Genomic DNA, 15,334 nt, shown 5'->3' with positions numbered 1-15,334 from the left:
GTCGGCGGTGGTGGAGCGGGGGGAGAGGGTGCGGGGGGTCGTCGGCGGCGGTGGAGCGGGGGAGGGTGCGGGGGGTGCTCGGCGGCGAGGGGGATCTGGCGAGGGGGGATAGCGATCGAGATGGAGGGGGATCGAGATCGAGTGTCCTCTTGAATATTCAATATTTTTTCATATTGAATATGAAAAAATATCATCAAATTTGAAAAAATATTCATGAATTCAAAAAGTGCCCATGAAATTTAAAAATATTCATGAGTTCAAAAAGTGTCCATGAAATACAATCGAGAAATGAAGGCTACAATTTAAATACAATCGATCTTAGCTAGCTATCTGTTCACAATCTTCTTGCCCTTATTTTTCGTAATTGGAGTTCTTCTCTTGAACGGACGTCCTTTAGGTAGGGTGGTCCTGCTTCTTGTGGTGTATGCTGGTACTTCATCGTCGTCGTCATGTTCCATCTTCGGGTCACCGTACTTGTCGAAGTCTTGCTCATTGGCGACTCGATCCATTCCGATGATCTTCCTTTTGCCTCTCCTCACGACAAGACGACTGGGCTTTGACGGGTAGGTAATGAAGAAGCATTGGTCCACTTGGGAAGCCAGTACCCATGGCTCATTTTTCGCGGTGACGTTTGCGCCTGCGGTCTTGGATTTGGCTTCGGGTATAACCATGGTGGTGAAATACCGGTCTTCTTTTATGACGCTCTTGGCCCATCTGACACAGAACATCGGGACCTTCTGTCCAGCGTAGCTCAGCTCCCAGATCTCCTCGATCCTTCCATAGTATCTGTCCTTGTCGTTACCGGTGTAGGATTCCATCGTTACCCCGAAGTTCTGATAACCATCGCTCTTCATGTCCTTTCCCTCGGTGTAGAATGTGTAGCCGTTGATATCGTACGCCTCATACATCATCAGGTTGTGCTCGGCGCCCTAGGCGAATATGAGTTGTTCTTCCGTGGAAGAATCCTCATGTAAAGGGTACGACAGAAGCTTCTACTTGAACCAACGCGTGAAGCATGAGCTGTGCTCTTTGATTATATCTCCGTCTGTCCTCTGTTGGCCTCGGTCATTGTACGTCTTGTCAATAAAGGTTTTGTGCTCTACCACCCAAGGATCGACCACATCTATGTGTTGTAGCGCGACTAGGTTTGCTCTTTCAAAGTCGGCGAGTCGACCCTCGAAGTCGACATGCATTTCGCGGCGACCCTCACGGTGACCCCATCCAGGGAGCCTGCCAAGGTGCCTGTTGAAGGGCAGACCAACGGGGTTCTCGATGCCAAGATAATTCGTGCAGTAGGAGATGCACTCTTCGGTCAGAAAGCCCCTGGCTATGCTTCCCTCTGGACGTGACATGTTGCGAACGTATCCTTTGATGACACCATTCATCCTTTCGAATGGCATCATGCCGTGCAGGAACGTCGGCCCGAGTTGGATGATATCCTCCACGATATGGACCAGCAGATGCACCATAACATCTAAGAATGCGGGCGGGAAGTACATCTCAAGCTCGCATAGTATCACCACCATCTCTTCCTGTAGCCTTCTGAGTTGCCTCACGCCAACCGACTTCCGAGAGATGACGTCAAAAAAGTTGCATAGGCCAAATAACGTTTCACGGACGTGCGCGTCCATGATCCCACGGATTGCAACTGGAAGTATCTGCGTCATCACCACGTGACAGTCTCGAGACTTCATCCCGCTGAACTTCTGCTTCGCTAAGTCTAGGTATCTGCTTATCTTCCCCGCGTAACCGTAAGGAAGTTTTACTCCTACGAGGCAGGTGAAAAACTGATCGATCTCGTCCTGACTTAGAGTGAAGCACGCGGGAGGGAAGTCATTTCCGATCTTCTTGGCCTTTTTGCCTTTGCGACGACTTTCCGTGTCCTGCTTCGCCTCATCATCATCATCATCATTAGCGTGAAGCTCCTCCCTGATGCCCATTGATTTCAAGTCTACCCTTGCTTTCGGCCCATCTTTGGTCCTCTCTGGCATGTTGAGCAGGGTACCAAGCAGACTCTCGCACACGTTCTTCGTGATATGCATGACATCAAGGCTGTGAGGCACACGGTGGATCTTCCAGTACGGCAAGTCCCAGAAAATAGACCTCGTTTTCCATACCTTCAGCAGCGGCTCTGGTGCCTTTCGCTTCTTTCCCGGCTCTGGCGCCTTTTGCTTCTTTCCCGGCTCTGGCGCCTTTTGCTTCTTTCCCGGCAATGGGCAATCTTTCCAATTTTTCAACAGCTCGTCTATTTCCTCGCCGCTCCTTGTACGCGGGCGTCTTCGGGATTCGGTTTCACCATCGAACAGATCCTTGCGTTTCCTCCATAAGTCATCGTCGCGAAGCCACCTTCGATGTCCCATGAACACGGTTTTCGAAGACCGGGATCTCTATCTAGCTGGCAATACGTTGTGTCATCCATGCACCTGATGCATCCAGAAAATCCATGGACCACCTGCCCCGCGACATATCCGTAACCGAGATAGTCGTGCACTGTCGTGAGCAGTGCGGCTCTCATAGGGAAATATTCTTTCTCTACGGCGTCCTACGTATTGGCTGGCGTTTTCCACAGGGTGTCTAGCTCCTCTTTCAGCAGCCCCAGATACAGATTGATGTCGTTCCCTGGTTGTTTCGGCCCTTCAATTAGCATACTCATGTGAATGTACTTCCTCTTCATGCACAACCAGGGGGAAGGTTGTACATCCACACAAACACAGGCCAGGTGCTATGTGTGCTTCTCTGGCTGCCAAACGGATTGACTCCATCGGTGCTCGCGCCCAGCACGATGTTCCTTGGATCCTTCCTAAATTCTGGGTGTTTGAAGTTCAACGCTTGCCACTGGCTCCCATCCTTAGGGTGACTCAGCATCTTGTCTTTTTTATTTATCTCCGGATCATTTGCGTCATCTTCTCGCTTCTTCTCCTCCCTATCCGCGTGCCAACGCAGGAGCTTTGCTACCTTAGGGTCCGCGAAATACCGCTGTAGACGAGGAGTGATCGGAAAATACCACACCACTTTTCGAGGAGCTTTCTTCCTCTTCTTGTATCGAGTGACGCCGCACACCGAACATATGGTAGACTCCACGTGCTCGTCCCGACAAATGATGCAATTGTTCATGCACACATAGTATTTCATGTGCGGTAAATCCAGAGGACACACGATTTTCTTCGCCTCCTCAAGACTGGTCGGGCACTTGTTCCCCTTGGGAAGACATTCGTGCCAGAATGACATGTTCTCGTCGAAGCATGCGTCGGTCATTTTGTGTTTTACCTTCATCTTCAGACCCATGAGCGTTACTTTCAGGCGGGTATTCTCAGGCCTGCATCCTTCATACAATGGAGTAACCGCGTCTATCTCCAGTTGATCCGGCTTGGCTTTCTCTCTGGCGGCAGCTCTTGCATTATCCATCTGCTTGAGAAGCAGCTCTTGAATATGAGGGTCCTGCACCCAGCCCATCGATGGTGCATCATCGTCTGCTCCGGCATCTTCATCTTCATGATCATGCCCTTCGTCTGCTCCGGCATCTTCCTCATCATCATGTCCGGCATCTTCTACATGATGACTGTGTACTGCATCTACTTCATGATCATGTCCTGGAGATTCTTCGTCTTCTTGCCCGCCCTCGCTGCGGTTGTCTTGTTGCCCTTCCTCATTTCCTGCCTGGCCCCCATGGACGACTTCATAATCATCTTCATCACCTTGCCACCGATAGCCATCCATGAAACCACGCAAGAGCAGGTGGTCCTGCACCTGTACGGAATTCGGGTCCATAAGGCTCCTCAGCTTGCATCTTCGACACGGACATCTTATCTCTGAGTCGTTCTTTTGAAGCATCTCGGCCTTCGCGGAGCTCAAAAACCTATGCACGATGCCTTCGGTCATCGTGCGGACCATGGTCGCCTGCGGGGTAGAGCAAAACGATATTTTAGAACCAAGAAAAAATTTGGCATGACTTTGCCTAAAAATAGGACAAAAAAGAATGCATAGTGCCAAAATTCTCGCCGAAACGGAAATGAATCAACATTCCGGCAAAATATTGGCAACTATCGCATTTCAAATACCGGTACCTGCAAACACAAACATATATGCAACACCACAAACATATGCAACACCACAAACATACATAGATCTAGCTAGGCCATAAAAAGTGCATGTGCACGTTGTTGGAGGGAGAAAAAAAGTAGATCTACAACATAAAGATAGCTTTCCCCTTACTTACCTATCAAAAAAAGATAATTTAACCACTCAATTTGGATGAATCTATGGTGCAAATGAGGTGAGGAGGAGGAGGCAGCCGAGACAAGCTTGGAGGAGGAGGTGGAGAGAATGAAGTGGGGAAAGTGAGTGTGTAGGTGTGATTGTCCAAAATATCTAGCTGGTCCCAGGTTACTAATGGCACACCACCTACAAATGCGCCATTAGTAACCCTGGTTACTAATGGCGCACCAGTTAGTAGTTTTGCAAAAAAAATTATAGTAGTGGCGCACTGTGTGACTGGTGCGCCATTAGTATTTTTATAAAAAAAATGTTACTAGTGGCGCACCATTGGTCTGGTGCACCATTAATGTCTGGCGCACCGACACATGGTGCGCCACTGCTATATAGTAGTGGCGCACCACATGTCTGGTGTGTCATTAGTGGCCATATCATCTATAGCCCTTTTCCTAATAGTGTTCAGACCACCTATATCATGCACACGCTTAAAATCTACTCTCTCCATTTCAAAATAGATGCCTCAATTTTGTACTAAGTTAGTACAAAGTTGAGTCATCTATTTTGGAACGGAGGGACTGTATAACAAAAATACACATTAGATCTGCACCTCTGGGTATACCTTTGCCGCATTTGAAAATATTCTACAAAAATGTCATATGCATAGATTGTATTTTGCAAGAAGATGAACCACATATTTTGAAGCCTCTCGCACTAACTTATTCCCCTGTCTACTACAATGTTCTCACGTGATTTTGCAAACAAGAGAACAAAATAAGTCACGACCAAACCAACAACGGGCACAAGCACGGCGTGATCTTATATATCCCTCCCAATGTTCATATCAGTTTAGTCAAAAACAAGAAAACAAACTAATCAACTAGCCATACCAAAAACCCAGATAAAAGAAGCAACAAGGAACCCCGCGCGCGCATGCGCAAAACAAAAAATATATAATGGCTTTGCATGAATCCACCAGATAAACAAAAACTCCCACGGCGGCAGCCCTCTATCAAATCTTTTTTTCTCTTAAGAAAAAATAAAATAAGCACACACATGGGCTTACCGACGGGCACGACGTACGCCTTCACCCGCTTGTTCGTCAGTAATCAGTGCTAACATCAACTTTAATCAGATGAAATCTACAAGCACTGAAGCACCATACTCTTTGAAGGTACGTACACTACAAATCATTACCTATTGAATAGTCCCGATTCAAACGTGTTACCCACACGTACGGCGGACCAAGAGACCAATTCATAGGTGCTGGGAAGCAATATTGTCCTCATCCAGAAGTCACGTGGCCATACAAATGACATCAGAAACAGTCATAGTAAGAAATGCTATCGTAAACGCAGCAGCACACCACCAATCCAGCATATCAAAGACCCCCTAAATCCAACGTCACATCTACCATCCATAGAACCGACGCATGTCACTTTTCTTACATGTTTCCTCTCTAGGGATCAACTCAGCTAAACTAATAAGCGCCTATACAGTTCTTCAAGTCAAGGACTCGTGAGCAGGTGAAAGGGCGATGCGCTTAGCTGTCACCCGCACTAAACAGGGTGAGCAGGGCCATGAACAGATTAATGATGTCAAGGTAGAGGGAGACGGCAGCCCAGACATACTCGTCATAGGTATAACGCTTGATGATGTTGTCCGTGTCATAGACAATGTAGCCACTGAAGATGAGTGCCGCCAGCGCACCGTAGATCATGTGAGAGAGCTTGCCCAGCGGGAAGAGGATCTGCATATTTAAACAAGCCATGATCAGTACTGATTGTAATAAGAATAGATAAGACTGATAAATGGACGGCATCTGACCTGAATGAACCCAAAGACGAGCAGCATGATGAGAGAAGCAAATAAGAAAGGACCAAGGAAGCTGAAGTCCTTGCCCCTCTTTACAGCCCAGAAAGTGTAAGCAGTCAGGCTGAAGACAACCACCGTTGTAAGAATTGCTGCCTCCAAAATGACCTTGCCTGTGTACATGCCGGGACTATTTTAGTGGTCTCTTTATATCGCATAAGAACAGGCAAAATTAGCTACTAATTAAATTAACAAATTGCTTTCTTATCAAATCATACATCTCTTTACCAAAGAAACTTTCATGTAAATCTGACCAAACAATAAAGCACTTTCATGTAAATGACAGTGACACGTTGAAAAAGAAGCAAACTATCTGCAGCCTCCTGCGATGTGGTACAAGCTAGAACGAACCTCAGAATTATAATTGGTACAACCCCCAAAATGACATGGTAGGAACGCTGATGCAAACACAAATGGATGACAGATCACAGAGTGCCTGACAACATAACTTGTCTAAATTGAAAGATTTATGTATTTTCAATCATTTTAATCCAATGCGATTTATCCAGCACATGCATGAAGTACCCTTAAAATAACTTATGAAGCATCTATTTTCTTGTCACCACAGTAGTCTGATATATCATGTGAGAATCCTTTTTATTTTCATAAAACTTTAAGCTAGTCGTGCAACCTAAACCACGTCCTTGCCAAAACCATGTCAACTTGAGCAGGTTAGCCGGCATGTTATTGGACCAAACGGCCCTTCAGATCAAATTGATACTATCACATCACTATGTATCATACAAGAAACGGTGGCAGGAAGAAACAGCAAATAAATACTATGTAAGATCCAACCAATGTTCTATGAAATTGAAGGTTACTGCTATTTTCTAATTTCTGATTTCAAAAAGTAACAGCTGAGAATAGCAAAGCAAGATCTGCTCAAAGAGCAATCCTACTAGCTGGCAATATTGCAAATGCTTAACTCAGACAAGTATATCATAAAAAGTGACCAACAGCTACAACTTGGCCCTCAACACAGACTGAAAAATGCATCAACTATAGTCACATGGGCCATATATCATAAACTGGCGGCACTTGTATTTTTGAACCCAGTCCACACACAAACAAAATGCTTCACAATAATAGCTAGTAGGAAACTATCGAATTGCCGTACATAGTAGTGACTAACAAGCTAATAATAGGAAAAATATCTACTAGTCATATGTAACACAATTAATGGGAGTGGCATTAGGGGAGGCTCATTTACATAAACAGCAGAGCAGAGTGACTCAAGAACAAGCTAGGAGCAGAAGGAATACATGGTGGGAAGGCAATTACCGCTAGTAAAGGCACATGTCATGCCGACAGCGAAGCTGATGGCCACTGTGAAGACGCCAAGCAGCAGCAGGTTGAGTGGGTGCTTCTGGCGGTAGATGTACAACGGGCAGAGCACTGCATACAAAAAATTTAACAAGCATTTTAGTAACAGATCGATTATACCAGCAGCAATTCACAAAGCAACCACATCCCACTCTAGTCTAGTAAAGCAGGATTAAGAGTACATGGATGGGACATTACTGCAAAAATCAGCAGTTGTAAAACCAACACATTATAGCTTTGCAGGGACGCGACGGCATCCCGAATGTAAATACAGAGCAGGGCACGCAAAGGTAATACAGAGCAGAGTCCTGTCCCTCCCTCAAAAATTAACAGCCACAAGTTTCCCATCTTGTAAATCGAATATATTCGTGACGCTCGCGGTGAGGGAAACCGTCCCTAGAATCGGATGCGATGGAAACCCCAAGGACAAATCAAAATCGTAACAGAGAAGATGGAGGTGGTGTGTGTGAATTCTCACCGATGAAGGGGAGGATGAGGAGGAAGATGTAGAGCCCGAGGCCGGCGTAGGAGGAGGCGAAAAAGTGGGGGATAGCGGGGACCTTGACGACGACGGCGGCGACGGCGGCGGTGAGGAGCAGCTGCAGGGAGAGGATGACGTAGATCTTCCGGATGAGCGCCCAGCGCAGCTCGGGGCTCTCCGCCATCCCGGGGTACAGCGCCCCCGCCGGCGCCGCGGAGGTCCCCGCCTCGATGTCGCCGCCCTTCATCTCGCCCGGCGATGGATGAGCAGGGAGAAGCAGCCTTCGGTCGGAGGTAGGGTTTTGGCGGGTGTGAGCTCAGGAAGGCGAGAGGGAGGGGAGGAGCAACGTGAACTGATGGAACTGGGACGGGGACGGCGATGGCGATGGGGGATGGGCCGAGAAGGCTCAACTTATATAGAAGACATATCAGATGAGAGACCGACCTGCTGGGCCCATTAGCCAGGCAGATGCGATGCAGGGCGGTGGGATTGTTTCGTGGTTTCCTTGGACAAAAGGGGTTGACGCGGTTCCGTACGTTGGCTATGTTCCTTCATCCCATGGCTTTTTCTCCATCGGTTTCGGATTTTTGGATTGGTGGAGAGGGCCGTTGAGCCCGTTACGCGGCGACACGATCATGAACGAGATGGCGTGGAGCGACTCCAGCGGGAGACGCGTTTGAGTCGTTGCGCCGTTGACGCGCATGAGCACGGCCAACTGTGGGCCAGGGCGCGTATATAAGAGCAATCTTAGGCGTTGTTTGGATAGCGGTGATTAGCGTTAGGATTATAGAAAACGAGTTTTTAGCTGATTTTTAGGAAACCCCGTTTTATGTTACGTTTTGTAAATAACGAGTTTATAGAAAGTTACGTTTGGATAGGAAAACAGAAAAACTGGTCGGTCATGTACCTTGTTTGGATACCCTCCTTTTCTCCTCCCGTGACTCACTCTCACTTTCCCCAAATCAGCCACAATGGCGTCTTCCAAGTCTATCGTCCTGCTGGTCCCCTCCGATTCCTCCTCCGCTCGCTGACACCGGTACTCCCCTGCTCTCGGCCGTGGATGAATCCGCGCAAGGACGCCGGCTAGTGCGCGCCTCCGGCCACGCCGGTTGCTGCTGGACTCCCCGACGCCGCTGCCCGCCTCCCCTCCCCTGGACGGCTAGGTCGCTAAGGCCTACTGTGCTTCGTCGGCCGTCAGCCAGCTCTATCCGTCGAGCAGTGCTGCTTCAGCTCAACGCACATGCCTGCCTCCCTAGAATGCCGGCGGTGCAGGCTGCACTATAACCAGCCCGTTTTACCACTAGATCTGTGGGGCGCCGGCGGCAGCAGGCAGCTGTAGCCCCCGCTCCCTGACCAGCATGACCATGAGTAACAGCGGATGCAGAGGACAAGCTCGAGGATGGCGATTCAGAGGAGCAGGTATGTTTGATTTTTCTTTTTGCAAACTCTGTAATTAACATGGTCTACCATGCACTTGCAGAGAGGAGCTATAATTATCTTTCTTTCATGGTCTGTATCATGCACTTGCCGACAGAAAAATACTTCATAAGTAATAGGCCTTAACAATTAGCTACATATACTGGAATTTGTATAATGGAACTTTGGAGGAGAGTGCTACTGTAGAAAGCAAAGTTAGAACTGGCAAGGTTCATGGTCTTTCTAAAAACAAGAAGTTTCAGGTGTGTTTGTAGCACTGAAAGCTGTCAAGCTTTGCACTTGGTACATTGTAGAATCTGGTGCGTAGGTAGAATCTGGTGCGTTTGTAGCACTGAAAGCTGTCAAGCTTTACATAAGAACACACCCATTTGAATGAAGTAGTTTATTTGTTGCTTCATTTGCTGAATAGATTGGTGAAAAATAACATTTCATCATGTAGCCGTAAATAGAGAGAGGGGGAGAGAGAGTTCATAAGCCTATAAAAGAATGGGGAGTTCATGAACATATAAAGAAATTTAAAGTTCTAACAATAATTATTCAAATACATCTCTAATTAAAGATGGAAATCAAATATTACGGCGTTTAATCATCTTGTTGTTGTCGGTTCACACGTCGTTGATGATTAGTCCACAATTGTTGAGCGATGCCAGCACGAACTCTCTCACCAGCAACTCGATCATCTTCTCTTGCTTGCCCACGAACTTGTTGATCACCATAGTCAACATTTTCTTGTGTTTCCCCATGCTCATAAAGCTCAAACAACTCATCAGGCTCATTAACCTTCCTTATGAAGTTGTGGATGATGGAACAAGCCATAACAATTTTAACTTGGGTTCTATATGGATAAGGAATTCCTCCTTTCCTACTTAGAATTGGAAAACGAGCTTTCAGAACACCAAAGGTTCGTTCCACAACGTTCCGCAGCTGTGCATGCACATGGTTGAACAAATCCTTCTCACCAGTATATCTCCGATTACATCCACGAAAAGAAGCAATATGATAGCGATCTCCGCGATATGGGGCAATAAATTTTGGAGTATTTGCATAGCCTGAATCAACAAGATAAAATTTGCCTGCACATGAGGTTTCATAGCACAGTCAGAATTTTTATTTATATTATAGATACACAAATAATTAATATATTTATAATTTTACCTTCAGGAACAACCAAACCCCCACTAGTAACAACCCATCTTAGAACAGCTTGATCCGATGCAGAACCCTCCCATCCAGCAGCGACATAAGAGAATGTCATGTCAAATGACACTGCTGCCATTACATTTTGAGACGGATAACCATGCCTATTTCTGTAAGGAGTTTGCTTATCAAGCCTGATTTTCGCCTCAATGTGGGTCCCGTCAATTGCTCCTAGGCAGTTCTGGTGGGATTTTTTTAGTCAAATAAGGATGTTCACATGTTGTGGACATTGTACTTATGAAAATCATATGTAAAAGGAGTATATTCTTCAAATAGAAATTATACCTTGAAATATGGGTAGAACCTTGCATCACCCAATATTTTGGATGGGACTTGATTGCTTGGATCTGTTATGCAAACATCACGCAAACCATTTATGGCGTCTAAAACTTTGTTGAAGTGTCGGCTGATTGGTTCGCCAGAATGCTGATATCTATCTTGCATGACACGGTTTCTAACATTGTGACCAATTGTATATAAAAACATGAGTAGTTGTTCATCCACTGTCATTCGATTTGTATCCTTAAGTAACTTTCTCTCGCACAAAGCATCCTGCAACAAGAAGAATGTGTGCTTCTCAAGACGAATTAGTTCATAAAATCTAACTGGATGTCCCTCTAACAGCTCTATTGTTTTCTGAGCACCAGTTAATATAGAGGTGTTATGAGTTGTTTTGAATAACCTTGTAAACAACACATCACGAAACAAGGACACTGCAGAAATGTTGTTAATAAGCACTTGCTCAGAGTCAGAAAGTTCATCATCTGGCACATCCAAGCTGTTCATAGTTACCTGCACAATATACACTATTGATATCATCTCAGGATATTTGTTAAATATATCAGTGCTGAACCATCAAATGAACAATATAAAATTGAAAAAGAATGTTCATTATTTCACACAAGCTGATAAAACATAATGGAAATTGTTTTCTGAATCTACGACAACGACTGAAATAAAATACTATGGTCAATGGTGTATAACAAAAATTCTAAGGATCAAGAATCCAAAGCTTCCGCGTCTCATCATCCATCTCAATGAATATGGCCCGTTTATCACCATCTGTAAATGCCTTGACCGCTTTTAGTTTCTCTTTGGGATCTAGATTACTCATACTATTTAATATTGCCATACATGATTTAACCGAGTAAGCTTCATTTTGTTGTGCTACTGTTTTCTTCGCTTTAGCAATGCTAAGTGATGCATCTGCAAGGCGGTCAATTGCTGATATGGCATCGTCGGCTGTCCGTTTTTGCCCTCTTCCAGTTTCTTTTGATCCACTTCCAGTGGACTTCTTTTTTTCTTGCTCAATGGTAGTTGACTTCTTCATGAAGACACCAGGGGAAGTATTGTTTTCATCAGAATCAATCTCATGAACTTCAACATCCATATTGAGATCAATCTGTGAAGATTTGCTTGTACATGCAGCATATTTTCCTTTGCTAGATACAGCACCAGCTCCAGATGCTGTTGAAGTAGCACATATGGCTTGAAGATCTACCCAACTAGGCCACACCTTATCTCGATATTCCTGTAGTGACTTATCCTTCTGCAAGTTGTTTAGTTTTTGGTTAATACTATGATATGAGAACTTCATATGGATTCTACTCGCAATTCCTTACCTTAATTAGTTCTTCCCAAATTTCTTCTGAAGCTTTTATCATTTTATCATCATCGTCCCAACCAAATCCCGTGAGTTTTAGAAGTCTGTCCATGGTACTGTAGCAACTCCTGTAGTACTTATGACGATTTTTCAGTTGTTGTAATTCAAGTTTCTCTACCCTTGAATCGTTGAATTGTCCTAAGATATCACGCCATGCTTTCTTTGTGTAACCTGTTCCTTCTTTCCCTCCCTGTAGACTTTGATCTTTCAATATATTGAGTAGTATTTTGTCCTCTGAAGATTTCCATACATGGCGCTTAGCTTTATCTGTGTTTTCCTTCCTAATTATTTTGTCCTTCTCATCATCCATATTTTTCTACAGGGAGATACAAGAAAAAATAATGCAAGATGAGTCATTTTGTTCATTACGATAAATCTACGAAGTGGAAGAAAATGAGCATGCCACTAATATTTCGATCTTTTGAGGGGTAATCCTGTGGTCGTTGTACACAAATGGGAGTCTAGGAGTGAACTAATCTTTTGTTCAAAGTGTGACTGGACACTTCAATTTTTGTCGCATGTTCGCCTAATGGGATGTTCCCTGACCAGTTACTTTGCTGGGTTGCAGCCAAGATCTCAAGCATGAAGTTCATTTACTATAAAGCTGGGCTAGGTTTCCCCACCTATTGCCGCAACTTCACATTGGACATCACAAGGTACTCTGATCTTCATTTGCTTACTTCATAGCTCTTACCATACACTATATAATATGGATAGATATGATTGATACTTATGCAAAATTATCCTTATACTATGATTTAAACTGTATCCTTCTCATGAAAAACTAACTACTGCACTTGGATATATATACTGATTGACAATATTATTGTGGTTTGGTGTTGGATTATTTTAATATGTATGTAGAGCACCCTGATTCTCGTATGTACCATAAATTCATATTTAGGAATTACCAGGTTATTGGATCTTGTATAATCTAGGAATTGCCTAAATAAAATTATCAGGGGTTGTATGGAAAATAGGGTTCGCTGCCAATAGAATTAATTCAATGAACAGTAGCATGAACGTATTTACAAAAACAATTCGTACTGCAGAATTTTGTAACTCTAGATGGTTTATCTTACCGTGTAGGATGGGTGAAGCCACGAATCCTGATTGAAGACCGGAAGATGATGATGATAACAAGAGGTCGATGGAGGTGTGCAGTCCTATTGAAGATGGCCAAGTTCAGATCCAAAGGCGATGTATTCCATCCAGTGCCTGTGGCCGGGGATCGCATCCAGCCTGTGCGATCTGCGTGGAGAACGCACCCTGCGGCAAACAAAATCCTGTTATATAGGCAATGGAAAAAGGCGGGAGGTGAGTCGCAGAAAGAAAAATTGGCGCCAATGCGGTTGTTCAGGAAAGGGCGGAGGCGGAGATGGACAGTTGCGATCTGTATTTGTTAATCGCGTTTGTGGAAAAACGACTAATACTCGTTTTCCCACAAACCTGGAATTCTGGGCCTTTGTGAAATGAGTTTCCTATATGCATGGGTTAGTTGGAGGAGCCAAACAAGATTTTGTACGGTTAGGCCGTTTTTCTAGCTTATGGAGATCCCGATCTGTATGTTCCCCTTATCCAAACAACGCCTTAATGGGGCGACTCATTTCGTCCGCCGCCGTCCGTTTGGGTCGGCGCGGACAGAAAAGACAGCCCTACGCGCCGACCAAACAGATGCGCGCCCGCTTTTCATCCGCGGGCGACCCATTCCTGGCCCATTTTAGCCGGATTTGCGTCGGCGTGGACACGCGACGGACGTGCACACGCTCGCCCTCTGCTCCCACGGGCCCATCCAACAGCAACCCTCGCCCTCCTCCTCCGTCGCCAACGTCGCCGCCCATTTTTGCCGGCGACTCTGCCAGCTGTCGGGGCCTCCACATCCGCCCAGCTACGCCGCCCACTCCCACGTCGTCCGCCACCGCCGTCTTGCTGCCGGAAGCCGACTGCTTCCCACCCCCCGCGCCGTCCCACCACACAGCCGCCCCCGACCAAGAAGCCGCCTCGCCGCCCGGCTAGATCCTCGCCGGCACGCTCGTCGGACGCCGACATGACAACTAGCTGGCCTGTGCACGCCGCGACTCCCTTCGCCGGCTGTCTCTTTCACCGACACCCGCAAGCTGTTCGACAGTTTGTCAAGGTACAAAATGGACTCCGCCGACGAGTTTTTTTCTTCACAATTTCCTTTGCGACTCCGATGATTCGTCCTCCAATGACGAGGAGGAGATATTGGCTGTCGTGTTGGTCCATCACCACCTCAACAGCCAGCGGCCATTGTTCTGTGGCTCCATTCCGGGCCATCTTCCGGCGTTGAATTGCAACCAAGAGAGCGGGCATTTCCTTCTTTGGAAGGACTACTTTGATACAACAAACTCGTTGTTCAAACATCAGAAATTCCGTCGCCGTTTCCGTATGAGTAGGCATCTTTTCAACTGTATTAGAGGGGGGGGGGTGGTTGGCTATAATGACTATTTCGAGTGCAAAGAGGATGCCGTTGGCAAGATTTGTTTTTTCTCTTATCAGAAATGCACTGCCGCCATCCGAATGCTTGCATACGGAGTGCCCGGTGATCTCATTGACGAGTATGTCCGTATGAGCGAGTCTACTTGTCTAGAGTCCATGTATAAGTTCTGCAAGGTTGTTATTGCTGTGTTTGGCCCTGAGTACATGAGAGAGCCGACTGCTGAAGATACAGCCCGTTTGTTGGCGATGAATGCCAGCAGGGGCTTCCCGGGGATGCTTGGTAGTATAGGCTGCATGCATTGGGAGTGGAAGAACTGCCCTTCTGCTTGGCAAGGGCCATGTCAGGGCTTGCACTGTCATACTTAAGGCCGTGGCGTCTTGTAACGCCCCAAGCCCGGCGCTGCAGATGCCTTCCATGTTTTCCGAGTTTCATCGTGTGATTTTGTTTTGTTCGTGCATTCATCTCTGCATCATGTGCATTGCATCATGTCATCTTGCACCCCCTTTTAAAAACTCAACTAAATAAACCGTATGGATCTTCGGTCCATTTAAATCGAGGGATATTCACAATGGTGATTTCTCTTTAGAACATATACTCCCAATATTATTAGGGAGCTATAATAAATATTCCATTAACTGGAGATCACCCATAACCCATTTGCATTATTCTTCAACTCTTCTTTTATCTGACT

At 45.9% G+C, this 15,334-nt stretch overlaps 2 protein-coding genes and 1 long non-coding RNA gene across 3 annotated transcripts; 1 reads left to right on the top strand and 2 right to left on the bottom strand.

Moving 5' to 3' along the window:
• Positions 1–5,448: 5,448 nt before the first annotated feature.
• Positions 5,449–8,258, bottom strand: LOC123066559 (protein LIFEGUARD 2). The gene is made up of 4 exons (XM_044489613.1): positions 7,883–8,258; positions 7,363–7,476; positions 6,037–6,194; positions 5,449–5,959 (listed from the first exon to the last, which is right to left on the bottom strand). Exons 1-4 carry the CDS (start codon positions 8,130–8,132, stop codon positions 5,753–5,755), a joined length of 729 nt encoding a protein of 242 aa, XP_044345548.1. The 5' UTR covers positions 8,133–8,258; the 3' UTR covers positions 5,449–5,752.
• A 580-nt stretch (positions 8,259–8,838) lies between these two features.
• LOC123072405 (uncharacterized) lies at positions 8,839–13,748 on the top strand. Its single transcript, XR_006435102.1, has 3 exons — positions 8,839–9,304; positions 12,505–12,838; positions 13,272–13,748. It is a non-coding gene; the product is annotated as an uncharacterized lncRNA (long non-coding RNA).
• On the bottom strand, positions 10,348–11,835 carry LOC123072403 (uncharacterized). Its single transcript, XM_044495956.1, has 2 exons — positions 10,805–11,835; positions 10,348–10,700 (listed from the first exon to the last, which is right to left on the bottom strand). Exons 1-2 carry the CDS (start codon positions 11,336–11,338, stop codon positions 10,434–10,436), a joined length of 801 nt encoding a protein of 266 aa, XP_044351891.1. The 5' UTR covers positions 11,339–11,835; the 3' UTR covers positions 10,348–10,433.
• Positions 13,749–15,334: the final 1,586 nt, after the last annotated feature.

This window comes from Triticum aestivum, chromosome 3B (genome assembly GCF_018294505.1).
Source record: "Triticum aestivum cultivar Chinese Spring chromosome 3B, IWGSC CS RefSeq v2.1, whole genome shotgun sequence".
NCBI classification, from domain to species: Eukaryota; Viridiplantae; Streptophyta; class Magnoliopsida; order Poales; family Poaceae; genus Triticum; species Triticum aestivum.
The sequence above is the reverse complement of the archived record's forward strand: the minus strand, read 5'-3'. Positions and strand labels throughout refer to the sequence as shown.